Below are 17,601 nucleotides of genomic sequence, written 5' to 3' on the forward strand. Positions count from 1 at the left end.
TTTCTATAATTCCTGTGTAACGATGTTACGGCCGTTACTGAATAATTTACGATTACAATTCGTTAAAAAAAGTAGTATAAATGTTTTACAAAATTAATTGTTCTCCCGCCAAACCCGTCGGTCCATCCATTCATCCATCTCACCCCTCATTTGCTTCTTACTAACTGTGCCGCCTCTCCCCGTCTACTTCGGTGTGTGTGTGTGTATACATATTATATATATATTCAATTAAATGATAAGCAATAGCGATATTTAGTAGATAATTTCATTCTAAACCTTTTCATTCTCATTCTTGAGCCGCCACATATTTTCCCCCGGGTCGGTCTTTCCATTAAGAAATCCCACAGTTTCACGTTCCAGCGCAAATATTATGTAAATCATTTCTTTTACACTCGCCCGTCGATTCCATGGTACACGATCATTCACTCATTTCTCACTAGCAACGCCTTATGTTGCCGTCTTTTGGGAGGGGATCCTATCCTCAGCGCAACGCCGCTTCAACGTTCAGTAATAATTAGTGAAAAATAACAAAGCATCTGTGCTGCACCAAGTCGCTACCGGTAGAACGTGAACTTCGTTGTCGCGTTCCCCATCAAGCGAAATTAGTTTAACTATCTTCGACCTCCGGTGACCGGTCTTTGTGACCACTCTCGACAGCAAACAATCCTAGAAGCCCTTCCCTAGTGGAGCACTTGACCTTCTTCTCGAACTCCAACCACATTGCATTACATACAAAATCAAAGGAAACACCATTGTAACGCAAGGGATGCGATTGAAAGAGGGCAGAGATGTTGCTGTTTGAACACACTGGACACGCGCGCACGTTTTACTAGAAGTGGTGGAGCCGTTTCAACGCGCGCACACTCTAGCGACGTATGCTGGAGGGAGTCTTTGAGACTCTGGCTCACGAGAATCGCTCCGACGCATTGCACAGACTTTCTCCCAGGGACTACGATGACAATGAACTCAATCCCCCACACAATCCTTTATGAATCGTGTTTCATCATATCGCCTGTCACACACTTGGTCTAGCCTAAGGTAATCTATGAAAACGAAAAAAGATAGCTCACCGGCTCCGTGCCAACTCCCTTTTTCCTACCGGCTTAGTCTAGTGTTCTACATCGCAACGTCTCGCCACACGCACACACGCACACACACACACACACACACACACGCTCTTTCTGTCTCTCTTTCTCTCTCTTCCCTTCGATTGATTAATATAAAAAAAAACAAAAACGCTCAGTCACCTCAGCAGGCGATGGTTCCTTTGCAATTCTAGAGGGTGTAGGTAGCTTTCGTAGTCGATCCGGATTTGACCATCGTGTCCTTGTGGTTCTGGTAGTTGATCTGTTGCCGAAGGCCGAGACGATCCCTGAACGTTTTGCCAATGTTCATCACGGCCTCACGATTCTGCGAGTTGGCGGTCCAAATGGCTGCGGAGTGGCGCATTGTAATATGCATTAGTACGATGTTTCGATGCTGTATGGTGCATACTCCGGAAGATACTCACAGATTTTGTCAATCTTTTGACGTACGTTCACGATCGCACCACAGATCTCGTCCGAGTATTCGAAAGCTTCACCAATTAGGCACAAAATCTGTGAAAAACAAGGTCAATGCTTGTCAGTGATCAACACTTGCAACAATACTCAGTAATACTTACCGTGTCCAGCCAGTATTTGTCCGAAATATGCTTGTTCGAGTTGAGCGTCCACCGGCCACCACGATTGTTGGCCTCATCTTCCCACATCGGACGGATGTGTGACTTGAACAGCATGTAATCGCCGCCAACCTTGATCTCGGATGGACCGCGAATGTGGTTGAACAGGCTCCAGAAGTCCTCTACCGTCGAGAAGCTAGTCACCTTATTCATCGATTCGGCCCACGTTTTCGATCGGTCCAGCTCGAGGTACCAGAGCGTCCAGGTGTGCTGCAGCGGATGCTTGATCAGACATTCCGGATCAACGACTGCCGTCTCCGGAGCGGCATTCGACGACTCTTGCGTTTGCTCGGTAGCTTCAGTTTGCTTCTGCTGTTGCTAGACGGAACGGTGAAGGGAAAAAAGAATGAAGAACCAGATGGATTACTTTAAATTCGCTAGCCCAATTCTCGCCAGGACCGTCGCATGCTGTTATACTACGGGATAGTGTTCATAGATTGTAGCTCCGTATGCGTTGCACTCTAGAAAGCCAGCTCCTGCACCACTGAAACCGTAGGGCGGAAAGAACGGGGGAGGAACGTTAATTCTTCCACCCATCGACGACGGTCTACGGTAAGCAATTCTTCCGGCGTTCATGATTCTATCTTCTACTTTCACTGCGTACTGCTTGAAGGCTTTCCGACGAATAGTTCACCGCCATACCCTCCAATATCGTTCAATGATAGCTCTGATTGCATTTTCATCCTGCAAAAATGCTCCTAGCAACCAACGACTTTCTCCGTTGGCAACCGACTTTCAGTCCAAAAATCCTGCCTGCTTATCCTTTCGTCTCGGTCGAGCAAGCATGTTGCAACCTTCATGATTCGCCGTCTTCTTCCCTCCCGTGCGCTTTTCTACCTTCACCTGTCCCGCTCTGACACCCGTGATTTGTCAAGGGCGACCAGCAGCGAGAGAGAGAGTTCTTCTCGTATGGAGACTGCTACGGGAAAGATAACCTCACTAAATCCCGCTTCGATGAAGAAATGCCCGGGAATACATGCCAGTCACCCGGGTGTCGCGTGGTCCTTCCGCGCCCCGCCTAACCGTTGGTCTGTCTCGTGGCACACACTCCATCGGAACGGAGGAGCGGGGTGCCCTCTTCTCCCTTCCGATAGTCGAAGAACTTGCCAACGGTGCAAAAAGCTGACAAGAGTTTATACCATATTTGGCTGGGCCGCAGACGGAGCGCCGCCGGGCCCGGCGCACCCGCGAATCTGCCAACAGGACATCTCCAAGGATCGCCGCACTTTAGCGATTCTTCGCGAACATTATGCAAAGGTGACGAGAGTCCACCGCGGAGCGATAGGGAGGGAATTTTCTCTTCGGCAGCGAACGGAACGGAATCCGGGGCAAATTCCACACGGGGAGAAAGCGGCCACGGTCTTGCGGATTGCCTAAGCGTGACGAAGACGGATTTTACCTCAACTTCTTCACTCGATTTTCCAGCCATCGTCGTCGTGTAATCGCACTAAACGGATATTCTGTTGCAGCAGCGGTAATTTCTCACTTTTTCCACTTTTCTTCAGCGATCCTCGAAGGGGGTCGTGCGGGCGAAAAGCGGGCGACGTGGGGCGAAATATTTGACAGCGCTGTCACAAACGTCAACGAGCGTCAGGCGAAATCATTAAATCGAGTAGCTGAACGAAACTGCTCGAATTTTACTTACTGTTCGAACTTTTAAAACTCAGCGGAAATCCCCTGTGTTTGCCTGAACTGATTTTTGATTCATTTTATTTGAACAACTAAATTATACTTTCGATTGATGATTTCCCCTGCAGATTCGCCTCATCAGATAGCTGCTTCTCGATCCGCTTCATCGTTGACCGGGGAAGGTGCAGCAGCTCCGCCAATCGGTTCACATACTCCCGCTGGGAGGCGACCATGCGTTTCCTGTTCGTGTTGGTGGCCGCCACATCCTGCATCTCCCGTTCCATGAGCTGCTCCAACAGCTTCGTCTTGGCACGGCTAATCCGAGCTGCCTCCGTGTTACGCTGTCGCTGCCTCTGTTGCTCCGGTGTGCGCGTTTCATGCTCGGGGAACGTGCGTGCCATATTCCGGTGGTATACGATCGGAAACTTGGTACCCTCGAGGACCTTCGACGGCAGTGTCTTGCTCGGCATTAACGTGCTCACCATCCGTCTGTTCGTGTATGGAGCGGCCCGTGAGGATCGTCGATTGGGCAGTGCCAACGAAACGACCGTCGAACGACCGGATTCGGACTCCGTTTCATCTTCACTGTGCTCATCTGTGCCGTCCCAAGCGATCTGCAGACGACCCTCATCCGCAGCACTATCATCACTGATCGTTCCCGTCGAGAGCAGCGACAAGTCCGTGGCATTGCCACCTTCCAGCGATGGTTCGTACTCGCCCAAGGAAACGGAAGTCAATGCGGCTTCCCGCTGCAGTCGAGACCAATCGAGAGTGTCCGATGTCTGTTGTGAACCGCGAACCATAATTTCAACCGATGCCGTCGACGACGTGGGTGAGTCGCGATAGTGAAACACCACGATCGGATCCGCGTGTTGATCCTCTTGCTCTGTGGCAGACCGCTGGGTACACATTCTGTTGCCACCGAAATTTGCCTGGACCTTTCGAGGGGTTTCAGAGAACACTTATTGATGCCACTTTAGCCTTCGACTAGAAATGCTTACCTTGAAAAGAAGGACGCGAGATCCTTACAGCTGGAGGGATCATCTAACACTAAATGCGTCGTGCGTATGCTGCCAAGGGTAACGGGCGATCCTTCCAGTTGTCCACCGCGCAGACGCAAAAGACGCACTACCCGCACGTGTCATGCGATGACCAAAGTGTGTGGTACAGAGAATGGCTCCAGTTTGGCTATTCGTACCCGCCATCAAAGAAAAATACCCGATAAATACCCATATCGTCCGTGCCACGCCTTTGCACAGTGATCGATCTCCTTACGCATAAGTTTGCTAAAATTCTACATATGACCATCACTGCACACACTGTTATCTTATCGAATTGCGCAGTTTTTGTGGGATCATAGCACTGCACGGGATGCAAATTGATCCGTGGAGAATATTAGGAATGGTGGAACGGTTTACAGATCAGATATTCTATGTTGCATACATTCAAAATGTACGTAAAAGAGAAACTACCATAGTTTGGTTTGTATTTTATCTGCTTTTGATTTTATTTCAAAATGGTTCTCGCCTTCTTCTGCATCGTCTGCACAAATGATTGCCAGTATACACGCACATATAAACACACACGATGCGTTCGATTTCTCTGGGTTTTTTTATCATAAAAAATATACGAAATTGCTTTCTCTCGTATCGCTTAGCGCCACAATGCTCTATATGTGCTCATCCGCATTCGCAAACAACTCACATGTTGCACCTATGCTTACAATCAAAGCTTCATTACGATATCATGGTACAATGGTTCTGGCCTGGTTTCGATCTCTCTACTCGGAAAATCGCAAGAATAGAGTGCACACTCCACGGACACTGGCACGGACGCCCATGCTCCGAAATGACGATCGTTGGACTAGTATCTTGACGTGTGGCTGTCGGTGCGGTGTGGGAGGAAATACAGCTCGCCAGGCTCCGATATCGTATAGGTAGCAGTAGTTAATATCATAAACTGCCCTTTAGTTTACTAGCCTAAATGATTGCCTTACAAATTATTTGAATCCTCGGATAGCTCTAACCCTCTAGATTACAGACGAATCGAATCTGCGTGCATTACAAGCCAAAATAAAAGAAACATGGTTAGATCGATCGGACAAGGTACCAAGAAAGAAGAATGACTGACGAAAAGATGACCAACGATGATCGCCACTGAAGAAGCTAGTGCTTTCAAGACGTATTTTAAGCATATCTGGGGTTTATTCAAATGTATAAGCTCCAAAATCGGTAATCCGAAAGTGCACGTCTACCGACCTAGACTCTATAAAACCACAGACGCAATAACCCTCCAACGCCTAAGCTCATGCTAGAGCAGAGGAAATGTACGATCTGCTTTCTGATACTAGATTCCACTGACGCTCCTCACGATCCTCTATATCAATGCTTGGCAGTAACTGGGTTTTTGGGTATTAGGGTTTGGATGTTTTTCTTAAAAAAGCAAAACCTGTTTCCACTTCTCCACGTATGCGCATGAACTAATCGGGCGACTAACTGATGAACCTAGCAAAAACCTTATCACAGTGAGAGATCAGAAGAGGTTTTCGTGGTTTTCCATGAGTAAAACCGTGGCTTCTTTTATATCGAAAATGATGGCCCAGATTCCTTTCACCGTTTTTCCTGAGAACAACAGCAGCACATCTGCCTTGTCAAGACGTTAAAATAACAAAAAAAAAACACACGATCAGCACGGCACCTGTTCTTGAGTAGCGTATAGCGCGCTCGGAAGGGGAAACAAAATTAGTTCTGACGATATTTGGCACAAACAGCAAGCAAGTGTTGTTTCACTACAGAAATGGGATGTTTGGTCGCGATCAAGTAATGCTATCGAATCGAGTTTCTATCCTGTACCTCCATACCATACCCATTTGCTGGACAAACCATTCGGGATAACCAATGGGTTTCCCACGTCCTTTTAGCTGACTGTATCGACTCTGACTGTTTCTGCGGGAGGTTTCAAAAAAAAACAGCAACATTCTGTACCAATCTGTATCCGTTATAGCGTGTACGCATGTATGGTTTGGTAGCCCTTGCTCCTTTTTCTTCTTTGTTTCAGTAATCTGTTTTCCCCGTTCGCTTGATCCCTTGGTGCTCTTCAAGCGGCCTTACTAACGAGACAAGTAAAAGGTATCTCTATATGCATTTAAAAATATATCACCCATCTAAATATTCCATTTCGGTCTTCGCCAAACCTTCCTTTGCTTGTAGCATCCTCCTCTGCCTCCCACACTCGCTTACATCGTACACCTGACGCGGTTCACTGGCTTCAAGACGTCCCCTCCTTTCCCCCCATCGAACCGTATGCGACCGGTCTCACAGCACTCTCGGGCGTTCTACAACAGAGAACGCGTAACACACGCATAGCACATTAGTCAACAACAACAACAGCAACGACACAACACACAGCAACAAATCAATCGCAGGCGCCACACACGCTTCGTCCGCTAAAAGGCGTCTAAGAGCCACGCGCGAACAAAAACGGCCAACACCGCAGGCATACGATGTCCAGAGTGTTTCCCAATCTTCTCGTCCAATCTCCAACACGCTCTCTCCTTCCTTCTCATATCACGCATAAGATCCTTCTCTTCAACAACAACATCAACCAATCCACTTCGTCTCCGTCTCCATTATATTACTGGCCCAGCGCATCCTGTCTTTCTGGCGATGGCCTCGCTGCAATCATCATGTCATGTATCGCATAATTTCACGTAAGGCATACAGCAGTTCCGCCTGATTGCGAGCTTCCAAAATCATAAGGTTGATGTGTACCTACAATAGGAGTTCAACGGTGGAATTAGTCATTGTTACCGACCGGCTGCAGCTGTGCGCTTACCTTCTCACTATGCAGCAGCTCCACCAGGACACTGTCGTAGTCGAGCTTGGTGATGCGCTCCGGGAAACAACAGGCCGTCTTGATAAACATCTTAAGCGATCGATCGAGCAGCTGGTTCACCTCGCCGTAATCGTAATCATCGTACCGGATACCATAGATGCACTGGATGTAGTTCCAGATCGCACGCCGAAATTTGGACGTATCGACGTTCTTGCGCCCAGCGATCGTGTAGTACGTCAGGTTGTAGGCCACCCGGAATTTATCGTCCAGATAGAACCCCACATCATTGTACAGTCTGTTCACCAGCGAGTACGCATGATCATCCCAGGAGTAGTCCTGTATCCGGAACGTTTGCGGAATGTTTTCCGCACCTCGACGTGCAAAGTCCTGGTAGGTGAACCCGGGATCATCGACGTAACGACCGATCTGCTGCGGCACTTCGGCCGATGCTTCCCGCATAACCACGGCCGGTAGTTCGGCTGCCTGCAGTTCGACGTGCTTGAAGCGATTGCTCAGCTCCGTCTCGCTACACTCGTCGTTCTTCTCCGACAGTCGCTTCATGCGCTGCATCAGCGCATCGACCGTCACCTCTGGACGGATGTTACCTGTGAAAAAAACAGGACATTAGTAACGGAGTTGCTTTGAGCCGTTGCCATGCCATTTTTCAACCTACCACCATCGTCGGCTAGTTGCGGTAGCAACAGCTCAGACTGCTGCGCCGGCTGCGATGGCTGCTGCTGAGCATTGTACAGATCGTTCAGATGATCGAACGCAGTCTTCTGGCTGAGAACGTTGTTGTTTTCGATGACCTTGTGACTAGTAGTGACCGCGTCCAGCTCCTGCGTTAGACCGCAGGAGAACACGAACGACGAGAGAGAGTGAAAGTGGGCCAGCAGTACGATCGCGTGCACCACCTCCGACAGCGACCAACTGTTCTGTCCCTTCGTAAGGCGCTGCAATCGAACCGAAAGAGTTGGAGAGCGGAGTTATTTGGGAGTTTTCTTCACCAAAATGAACGTCCGTTGCGCGGCAGACAGATTCTTACCTCGATGTGTGTTTTGTTGAGCAACCACGGACGGTGGGCAAGGATTTTGTTAATGTCCGCTATGGCACGCAGCTTAACCGGGATGTGCTCGAGCCCGTTCAGCCAATTGGGATCACCTCCATTCGCCACAAACACCTCCTCGTACAGGTTCACCAGGTAGGTGCACTTGTGCCGGGCGGCAGCCTGGAAGATAATGCAGAATGCGATAAATTTTTTCCCTTTCTGGCGATGAATCTTCGCTTTGTTCGGATCACTTGAACCTACCATAATGGCGATGTAGTTTCGATAGTCGTACGGCAGCGGACCATCGCACTGCATCACGAATCGCTGCGTTTTGAGGAAATGGTTCAGATAGCGGGGATGGTACGCGATCACCTTTGTGACATGGTCCAGGTTCGAGTCGTCCGTCGGCGCATTCTTTGAGCCGTACTGTAAAGGAAGGAGAAGAAGAAGAACAGAAACAGAACATTAATCCGAATGTTTTCGATTTCACGAAAAGATCAAACACAACACATCTTGAGCCGGAAAAACAAGCCTGTGCGCGATCGCCCGTAAATTATCTCGCCACACACGGTATACAGGCACACACACACATGCTCTTGTCCCGGCGGAGTGCTTCTTGTCCTGATAAACCGAATCCAATCGAATCGAGAGTGACTGACGTCAATGGACGCTTGGATGCTGACGGGAACCAGACGCACGTTATAGTGCGCGGTGAACTCATTTTCCGCGGCCACATCCGCGCGCGATTGCGATTTGTGGCCACCGTCGTTATGACCCACGGCCGGTCAGGCGTTTCTGGAACATACCGCGAGCATCGCGTGGTAGAATGGAATGAGCTAGTAGCTAATTATTACCATGATCCTCGGTCATCGAGCGTGCGATAAGATAAGCGGAACGGAACGGAACGGAATGATGCAGGATCAGCGCGAAGCGCGTGTGTGACGAACTTCGCAGGAATCCGTGCGATTCCCTTTTCTGGTAGCTTCGACAACGAGCCGAAGGAAGGAGTTTACATTATCGAGCTTTTGTTTTTTTTTGTTTTTTGGTTTGCGCTCAACAAGCACCACGAGACACCGCGGGGTTCTGCTTCCATCAGCTGTAATTTGATGGCGAACGGAAGTGCCCGGTGCTGCTAACGGTACAACGAACGCAGGACACGTTAGCAATTCTCCCTTGCAACGCGTGGCAGTTTTATCGCTTTAGTATAATGTTATGGAAACATTAAGAAGTCTTCCTATGGCCAGGGGATCATCATTCGCCAGGAAATAAAAACAGAAGAGCTTGCGCTTAATCAGATTGTTTGTGGTGTCCCCAAAGGCAATAGATTAACACACCCTGTTGATGCTACAATTCTCCCCCACTGTCCACAATGGCCAGCAATAAGTGCGAATGGTCCGAGATCCAGCGTTCGTTGTTTGTCAAAAACAGATTACGGTGCTGACTGTGCACTGTTGACACACTGATGGTGGCCTGATTGTTGCAATGTGTGCCCCAACGGTGATCTCCTGCTACAGCACCAGCACCGGTCTATCCCTTTACCGCTACCGCTATTTACGAACCGTGCGATGCTGGTCAGTAAACCGATAAATATGGCACCTGGCCATGGTGGAGAGAAGACCGGTCGGTCGTCCGGATGTTTACCGGTCCTGCACATTGCCGCTCACGTGTTCCATCGTAGCTCGCTTACCGGCCGGTAAACAAGGGCTAGCGAGTGCCATTCCTATAAAATTCCTTCGCTTCGCCGCTTTCCGGAAACGCCTGGAAGCTGGAGTCGGTGCATCAGGCGCAACCCTCCGGGTACAGAGATCACGTTCCCCTAGGCCCGGGATGATAAGAGGTCCGCTTATTCGCTCCGCAAGCTTGTTGTTATGAATCGCATCGCGATGAGATGAGTCCAGATGAGGACCAGCTGGACGCTGCTGTTCTCGCGATGTCCAAATGCCTATCGACCGAGCACCAGCACAAGCACCAGCACCACCAGCACCGGCAGCTAGGTGATAAGTGACCGGGTAAACAACGTTGCATAAGCGCCCGGTGATCGCGCTTGTCACCCTTCCTCCGTTACAGTCGCTCCGTACTTCCGAATTACCGCTAGCGCTAGACGAATCAGTAACATTGTTGCCAGCTTCAGTGAGCGATGCGAGCGCGCGCACGCCCGCAAGGTTGCCTCGACTCGACTCGATCGTCGAGTCCGATCGTCATTAACCCACTTTGCGGGTTTTTGCAGGTTGCAGGTTGGAACGATGGAGCGATTGGGGGCGAAGGAGATTATTTGCAAAACAAATCGATCCACGGCCGATCCTCGCCGCGCCTCGTTGCGTTGGTTTTGTGGTTAGCAGCTGCGCTAGAGCCCCTTCCCCGCGCCATTACTCCATCCGCCAGTTTCCGTGTGAGACGACACCGATGACACCACGGAACGGCGCACGGAAGCACAGTCAGTCATTAAGCACTTACGATCACGAAACGATCGCGATCGGCCTTGAATAGTTGACTACCGATCGATTAGTAATCTCCAGAGCGAGCACTTATCTGCATCTCCGGGATATTATTAATGATGATAACATTTCTCGTTCGATGTTGTCCTTCATCCTTTTTATTTCCCTTTTTCGGTGTCCATCGGGTTTTGAGAACGCTTAGATCCAGGAGGTCCAGGTCGGTTTTTCGCCCTTCTCCCTTGTCCGGACAACCACAACAGACAGGCAGTTACCGGCTGGTGTGTGTAATTTATTCTTAAATGAGCGTGAACCCAGAACGAGGAAACGAGCTGTTATCACAAGCATTCAATCCAGCCGGTAACGAGCTGTTACCAGGAATCCGGTAGTTCGCGGCCCTCCTAAGGGGCAAGGCAACTGGCCATCAATCATTTTGTTGGCGGGGCGACCGTTCCCCAAAACCAGACAGCTTCCAGACAATTCCTCCCGCTAGCGTAGCCGAGAGTGGATCATTATCATACCACATACACTCATAGTACATACAAACACACAGTACACAGACCTGGTCGCGGCCGGTGGTGTCTGATATCACGCAGCAGCAGCGTGTGATAATGATTATCTCACATGGAAATGAATTTGAATTTGCAGACCACCTTCTCCCCCTGCCTCAAACAGGGTGGTGTGTGGTGGGTGTGGTGTATCAATATTTGGTCTTCCAATAGTTGGCACCTGGTGTTCACGGTACGCTGGACACACCTTGCGAGGACCACAAATACACGCGCACACACACACGCGCGCGCACACAAAATGGTAGAGAGAAAGTATGGGTCTCCTTGGCTGCATCGAATCAGCTGTCCTTGCATGATGGTCCGGCAAGGGGTCGGGGTTCCAGGATGCTTGTGGTCAGCTGGCTAATTTAAGGGGCGCGAGAAAGCGCACCTTCGCTTCTTATCGGTCCCTTATTTTTTATTGGGAAGCCACGGTACGGTTGTCTTGCGGAAGTGAAATGGACAAAGTGCTTCAAAAAGGGAAATGTTACAAAGCGTTGCGATGGCACGGGGATGACCATTTCGCACACACGTCATCCTCTCCTTGGGGAGGCAGCAAGATTACGAACCATAAGGCCCACACCATAAAGGTTTACGATCGGTCATGCGGATCTACCACGAACTGATGCGCCATCAGCCGGTTCGTGCGTCCGTCCGTCCGCCATCAATGCACCAGATGTGCAGCCTGTTTGGCGAGCGGTCAAATGTGCCAAAAAGCCGTAGTATACACGCAGTGTGCGGTCCCCGGTTTACAATTCGGGCACGATCGAGCGTCGGTTGATGGTTTCCTTATACACCGTACAGCAAACGCTAGCTGACCGGTTCGGATTTACGAGATGCATTTATTGCACCGACGTGCCGCAGGGCTGTAAACATACTAGCGCAGGGGGGGCTGTAAACATACTAGTCCAAGGTCAGCACTGCAGATTTATTTCCGGATCGGAACACGTGATCTTACTAATTCATGTAATCCTCACTGTTCTGACAAGCTTGGGCTTCCAGGTGTTTGCTTGCGATCGTGCGACAGAGTCATTCGTAGGGCACGGATTAACTGTTACTTAGTACTAAGAGTACGGTTCGAGGATCGTGATCTTCAACTAAGTATTCAAAAGAACAGAACACTTGTAAAGCGTGCAACGAATCAAAGCTTACAAACATAGGAGCTCGCTGGCAGAGTAAACAAAATCGTAAATAACCTCGTCGTAAATTGAGTTCCTTGCAGCCCCTCGCCCGCACACAACAAATGTTGTGCCTACATTCGGAAGGAATGTCCACACCATTAATGGCCACCAGAGATCCACTTCCGCCATCAACAACCGCTCGCTCGCACGCATTTGTCTCTTCCATCACAAGCGCTGCCAGTCGGCAGCTCTTGGCAGCGCGCAGCGACAGTTTAATGGAAAATACTATTCCCGGCTCTCGCTCGACGCCGGAAGATCATTGGAGAGTGGCGCCAGGCGCCACTGACCTCAACCCAACCGGACGCGTACCCCAAATGAAGGTACCGGGCGGTTCAAGGTGTGAAAAGGGGGGTCCAGAGAGTAACGGATCAGTTTTTTGTTTTGTTTTGGGACAAATAAGAAATGAGATGCTACCGAGGATCACTTGTACTGCTCCTTCTTGTAGTAGCGGCCTGGGAGAATCCAAAAATAAAATCCGAAAATTCGAAAACTGATACCAAGCGCGAGTTGTTGTGCCCCATGTGCCCTGTCCTGTCCTGTCCTGTCCTGTGTCAACGCGCGCGTCTCCGATGGAACGATGGTTTATCTCTCACGCCACCAGAATTAAGACGCAAAAGTGTCGGCCACAACCCACCCCCTGGGTGCACCATCGGGCAACGCGCGGGAGCTATGCCGCTGCTGACAGATTCTCCACATTTTTGCCAGCGCGTTGCGTCCTTCAACCATATGTGTGTGTGTGTGTGTCGCCTTGGGTCTCTCTCTCCAACCTTGCTGCCCTTCAAATTCCCCCCTCTTTTGAACCCTGGTGGGGTGAGAACACGCGATCTTGGTGTGAAGATCGCCCAACGCTCGGTGATGACAGATTCCGATCGTCGCAAGTGCTTCGCAAGCGCAGGCCCCTTCACACAACACAACATGTGGTCCTCCGCGAGTCAACAAACGCTTCCGTTTGGCCCGTGAACCTCGAAAACAATCCATGGCGTCGCGCCCCCTGAGAGGCAAAAGGGATCTAGTAATCCGATAGTGGGACCCACGCGATTGATGGAACTCGGTCGGATCGTGAGTGAGAGAGAGAGAGAGAGAGCAGACCGCAGTGCCAGTAGCAGCATACTTTCGCAAGTCCACGGTCAAGTTCCTTTTTTACGAACCATTCCAAACGAGGTGGGGCAGAGATATTCGCGTTACGAAATGAGGCGACACGGACTTCACGGAGAGAATCAAAACAAAGCGATAAATTATGAAGCTGGGCCAAGCAAAATGGCCGTTTGGCCGTTCGGCCAAAACCAAACACTCTCCGCGTGAGCGGTGGTGATGGGAAAGTCGCCGAGCCGGAGCCACACACTCGCTTGGTTCCGTTGTTTTCGTGGATATCGGTGGACCTTGGACAAATGATTTCACCATTTCAGCAAGCACGGTTCTGTTGCCGGGGGGTTAGGGGTGAGGCCAGTGATGATTGAGTTAGTGTCTGATTTGAACCGTAGCGAGCGGGACCGTCTTCCAGCAAGCGAAAGAACCACAGGCGTCGATCGCGTAGATGGTGCTGCAGCGGTAGTAGTAGTAGAGGCAACTCGGTCTAGTTTGTCCACTTATAGGCACACTTCCAATTACCACCGGAGGGAGGGAAGCCGACGACCATAAAGTTCAATTATAATAATTCTATTTTTATAGGATTTGGCTTCTCGGATCGGACACCTCGCCTGCCCGGGCGGTTGGTTACGTTCACTCCGCCAAAAACAGTAGAGGACAATCAATCATAAATCACTCTATTTCTCCGTACAAGGCGCAAAACGTAACCGCGGCAGCGGGGATGACATATTCGTCTCCGGGTGTACTCCCAGCAGGCGACGACTTCATATGTCACAACCGTGCGCGCGCGCGCGTACGACTATGACATTCGTGTGTAGTAGGCGTCGCGTTTTGGTCGTGCCTAACCATAACAGCCGGCCGTGCCCCTCTAGAATTGTTACAGAAAATGTTTTATGCATTTTGGATGCTACCCCTTACAAACGCATACACCGCTCGCTGGATAGCTGGCTAGCTGTGCATTATCCGCATTTGCTGTTGGTGGTGCGCGCGCGAGTCACGTCATAACTTCGCACCAAACCGCCCGGTGGTGGTGGTGCCTGTTACGTGCAACCCACACGCCCAGCACGCCATAGGGAGAGGGGCTCACCGATTAAGCCGCGATCGCGGCGCTCCACCATCCACTCAGGTCCATCACCGTTTCTACTGCTGCTGCTGTTGCTGCTGCGACGCCGATGATCACGTTTTCGGATTGTGTTCCGTTTGCGCTTGTGCGTGCCACTCCCCATCCCCCTCTACCACGGAGAGTGTGCGTCCGTTGTTTTTTAGTATATATTGGCCGTGTTATATTATATTTCTGCCACATCAACTGCCGCATCAATTAGCATACATTAAAGAGCCTGCTGCTGCGGTGAGCGTTGTAAACAAAACGCAGAACCGCACGCCACAACCACTCATGTGTGTGTGTGTGTGTGCGGCATGACGGGCGCACATCGTGGCCAATATTGCGGGAATGCTAAACTGCGAAGAACCGCTTCGATCGCTCGTTGGGATCGTCGGCGTACACCACCGTACGCCTTTACGCGTGCATCCAGCGCGGATGGAGCAGCATTCCGGATAGGAACCGATCGTCGATCCGATCGCCGGAGATCATCTGCCACAACAACAACAACAGAGCACAACACAATGGGCGCGCACGCTGTTACGATCATCCGATGGATCCCGTGGCTTTGACAAGGGCCTGTAACAATCGGATCCCCCCTTCGTTCGTTCTCTCGTCTCTTCTTCCTCCTACCGCTGAGTGAGATCAAATTTCATTTAGGTGAGTCGCTAGAAGATACCATCTCCGATGGCACTTGTTGCTACTTCACTCTACCCCGGGGGGAGTATGTCACTCTTGTGCCCTGTATTGGGTATAGACACGCGTATACTGAGGCGATTCAAGTGTCTATTCATGCGCATAACATAACATATAATGCTTGTTTTGACACTCGCCGAGACTGCGAGTATCAGGAGCCGCGCAACGATTTGAAGTTGAGTCTCTTATCTGGCACTTGTTTGCTCTGACCTTTGCCCGTTTCCAATAACAACAACTACTTCCAACTCCGGAAACACTCCGGGTGTAACACAGATGCTCGCTCACAATGGGGCCACAAACAATTACACACATACCACGCATCCAGCCTACTACCATCATCATCATCACGAGGGTGTTCGAGTGGTCTTTTATGCAAATTGATGCTACAGTATCAGAAACTCCGGGGCAACAATGGAAGAACTGTCGCGCATGGACAAGGGTTTATAACACTAACATATTTCTGGATAACGCTCAACCCCAAAAAGACTCGGCCACTGTCATCACGGGCGTGGCGCATTGTGTTGACCTCGCTAAACATAAACCATCACCGCGATATGGATCGACGGCACGACGAGAAGACACTGAAGACTGAAGATCACCCGGCTCCCGGTAGTGAGGACCTTTGGACCCCCTGTTCTCGCCTAGGGGTTTGTGGACATGTTGGAACCGGAACGACCCAACCGCAAGGGGTTCCATCACCAATTGAACAGGCGGCTCTACGCTCTACGTCGTCGCTGCCTGATGATGATGATGGTCAAATTATGCCGAAGGTTACGTGTTATTCTTCGAGGGTCGTCCTCCACCTTCACACCCGGGTGGAGGGGTTTTGTATTCTTTCGGGCCGCCGAAAAAATGAAGCGACGATTAGAATACAAAGTGAGTCGTGCTGGTGCGCGAAGCGATCGAGTGTGTGGTGTAGGTGGTAGCATATTTTTGCCCCTTCCCAGTAACCACCAGTAGTGTTAAACGGTTCCGGCATTAGCATACAGTACAAAGCACCACCACCTATTCTCTACCATAAACGCATTGGAACAGATTAGTGCATTCTTCCGTTTTATGCGATGCGCGATGCGATCTGTAAGGTCAACCTTTGTAGACCTCGAGGAGTGCGCTGATTCGATTGCGAATTGTTTTTTTTTCCATTCTAATAGCACCCGTACAGCGCATAACAGACTAGGTCAGGATTGATTACTGCGTGGCAGTGCGGTGTAGCGAATCGTCGGACACAACACTGCTCCGATAAGCCGCTGCAGATCCCCAGTACAATGTACTCTTTTTCCAGTGATATGGAACTGACGGACGGACGGATGGATGGTCGAGAAACCATCCTCTCAAGCCAAACTCAAGCAGGATGATGTAACACGACAGTAGGATTGCAGCATCAGCACCAGTAGCACTGGCGGCGCGCGCTTCACTATCAAAATCGCGCCACAACCAGGCGTCTCCACGGCGGTCGGTAGGTAGGTAGGTCACCATGGGCGGTGAACGCAGCAGCAGCATTCGTTCTCGATTCCGGTTTTGGTTCACGAACCTTGCGGGATCAGGTTCTCCCTGACCTCGCCCGCCTTCGATTGTGCCGTGCGGCCAACAATGGCGATAAGCAAGCCGCGAATGACGCGTGCAAATCGGAGGAAGGTCTTGGTAGGTCTCGCGTCTCTTGCGTCTTCTCTTGAAGGTCCAATCGCAAAACGTCTCAACATCGTACCATCCATTATCTCCAGTGCGAGAGATACTTTGTGACAGTTTTTTGTCGGTGATCGCAGCAGCAGCAGTCCTCAGTGCCAGTGACTGGTTATTGGCATTTGAGATAAGACGCGTCACGAATCACGATGGGGTTTCGGTGCCCAAAACCTGGACCAAACCATAAAGCCCCCGGTGTGTGTGCAGTGATCGCGCACCACTGCTCTCGCCATCACCAGAAAAGGGAAAGAAAACCGATCATAATGCGAAGATAGGCGCGGCAGAACCGTGGCACCGAACCGAAAATAACCCCTCTCTTCCCAAGGCAAGTCCGGTCTGGAGCACGTCCTGTCCAAAAACAGCCACTGGACAGGGCACAGAACGGTCCCTCCCCCGTGTTTTACGAGATCACGGGCCCAACCATGTTATCTGTTCGATCGCCATCTTACCGTGCCAGCCCGGCCACAGCTGCGGCCACTAAAATCACTGCCCGGCCGGCCGGACCCGCTGTCTCGTGCGATCGGACAGATGGAAGTAGCAAGAGGTGGAAGAAGAAGAAGAGCAGCAACACTCAGCAGCTCAAGGCGATCATCGGCGATCGGAATCGAGAGCCAAATGGCCGGTGAGGTGGCGAATCGAGAGCCCGAA

General features: G+C 50.6%; 3 protein-coding genes across 8 annotated transcripts in view; all 3 read right to left on the minus strand.

Moving 5' to 3' along the window:
* Positions 1–102: 102 nt before the first annotated feature.
* LOC125954510 (eukaryotic translation initiation factor 4E1) lies at positions 103–3,260 on the minus strand. Of its 3 annotated transcripts, none has more exons than XM_049684899.1 (4): positions 3,120–3,260; positions 1,664–2,029; positions 1,511–1,598; positions 103–1,433 (listed from the first exon to the last, which is right to left on the minus strand). In XM_049684899.1, the coding sequence occupies exons 1-4, from the start codon at positions 3,147–3,149 to the stop codon at positions 1,276–1,278; spliced, it is 642 nt and encodes a 213-aa protein (XP_049540856.1). In that variant the 5' UTR covers positions 3,150–3,260; the 3' UTR covers positions 103–1,275. The 3 variants fall into 3 exon arrangements, with proteins under 3 accessions (XP_049540856.1, XP_049540855.1, XP_049540854.1); XM_049684898.1 differs by having other exon boundaries at positions 1,664–2,032; XM_049684897.1 differs by having other exon boundaries at positions 1,664–2,038.
* Positions 3,261–3,411: 151 nt separating this feature from the next.
* Positions 3,412–4,368, minus strand: LOC125954501 (uncharacterized). The gene is made up of 2 exons (XM_049684883.1): positions 4,351–4,368; positions 3,412–4,287 (listed from the first exon to the last, which is right to left on the minus strand). The coding sequence occupies exon 2, from the start codon at positions 4,258–4,260 to the stop codon at positions 3,442–3,444; it is 819 nt and encodes a 272-aa protein (XP_049540840.1). The 5' UTR covers positions 4,261–4,287; positions 4,351–4,368; the 3' UTR covers positions 3,412–3,441.
* Positions 4,369–6,631: 2,263 nt separating this feature from the next.
* Positions 6,632–17,601, minus strand: part of LOC125954452 (sestrin homolog) — a 38,710-nt gene continuing 27,740 nt past the window's right edge. For all 4 annotated transcript variants that reach the window (XM_049684814.1, XM_049684815.1, XM_049684812.1 and 1 more), the window contains 5 exons: positions 8,493–8,657; positions 8,229–8,411; positions 7,857–8,136; positions 7,184–7,788; positions 6,632–7,119 (listed from right to left, as the gene is read on the minus strand). In XM_049684814.1, the coding sequence (XP_049540771.1) occupies positions 7,033–7,119; positions 7,184–7,788; positions 7,857–8,136; positions 8,229–8,411; positions 8,493–8,657 (1,320 nt within the window). In that variant the 3' untranslated portion in view covers positions 6,632–7,032. The remainder of the gene's footprint in view (positions 7,120–7,183; positions 7,789–7,856; positions 8,137–8,228; positions 8,412–8,492; positions 8,658–17,601) is intronic.

This window comes from Anopheles darlingi, chromosome 3 (assembly GCF_943734745.1).
Source record: "Anopheles darlingi chromosome 3, idAnoDarlMG_H_01, whole genome shotgun sequence".
NCBI classification, from domain to species: domain Eukaryota; kingdom Metazoa; phylum Arthropoda; class Insecta; order Diptera; family Culicidae; genus Anopheles; species Anopheles darlingi.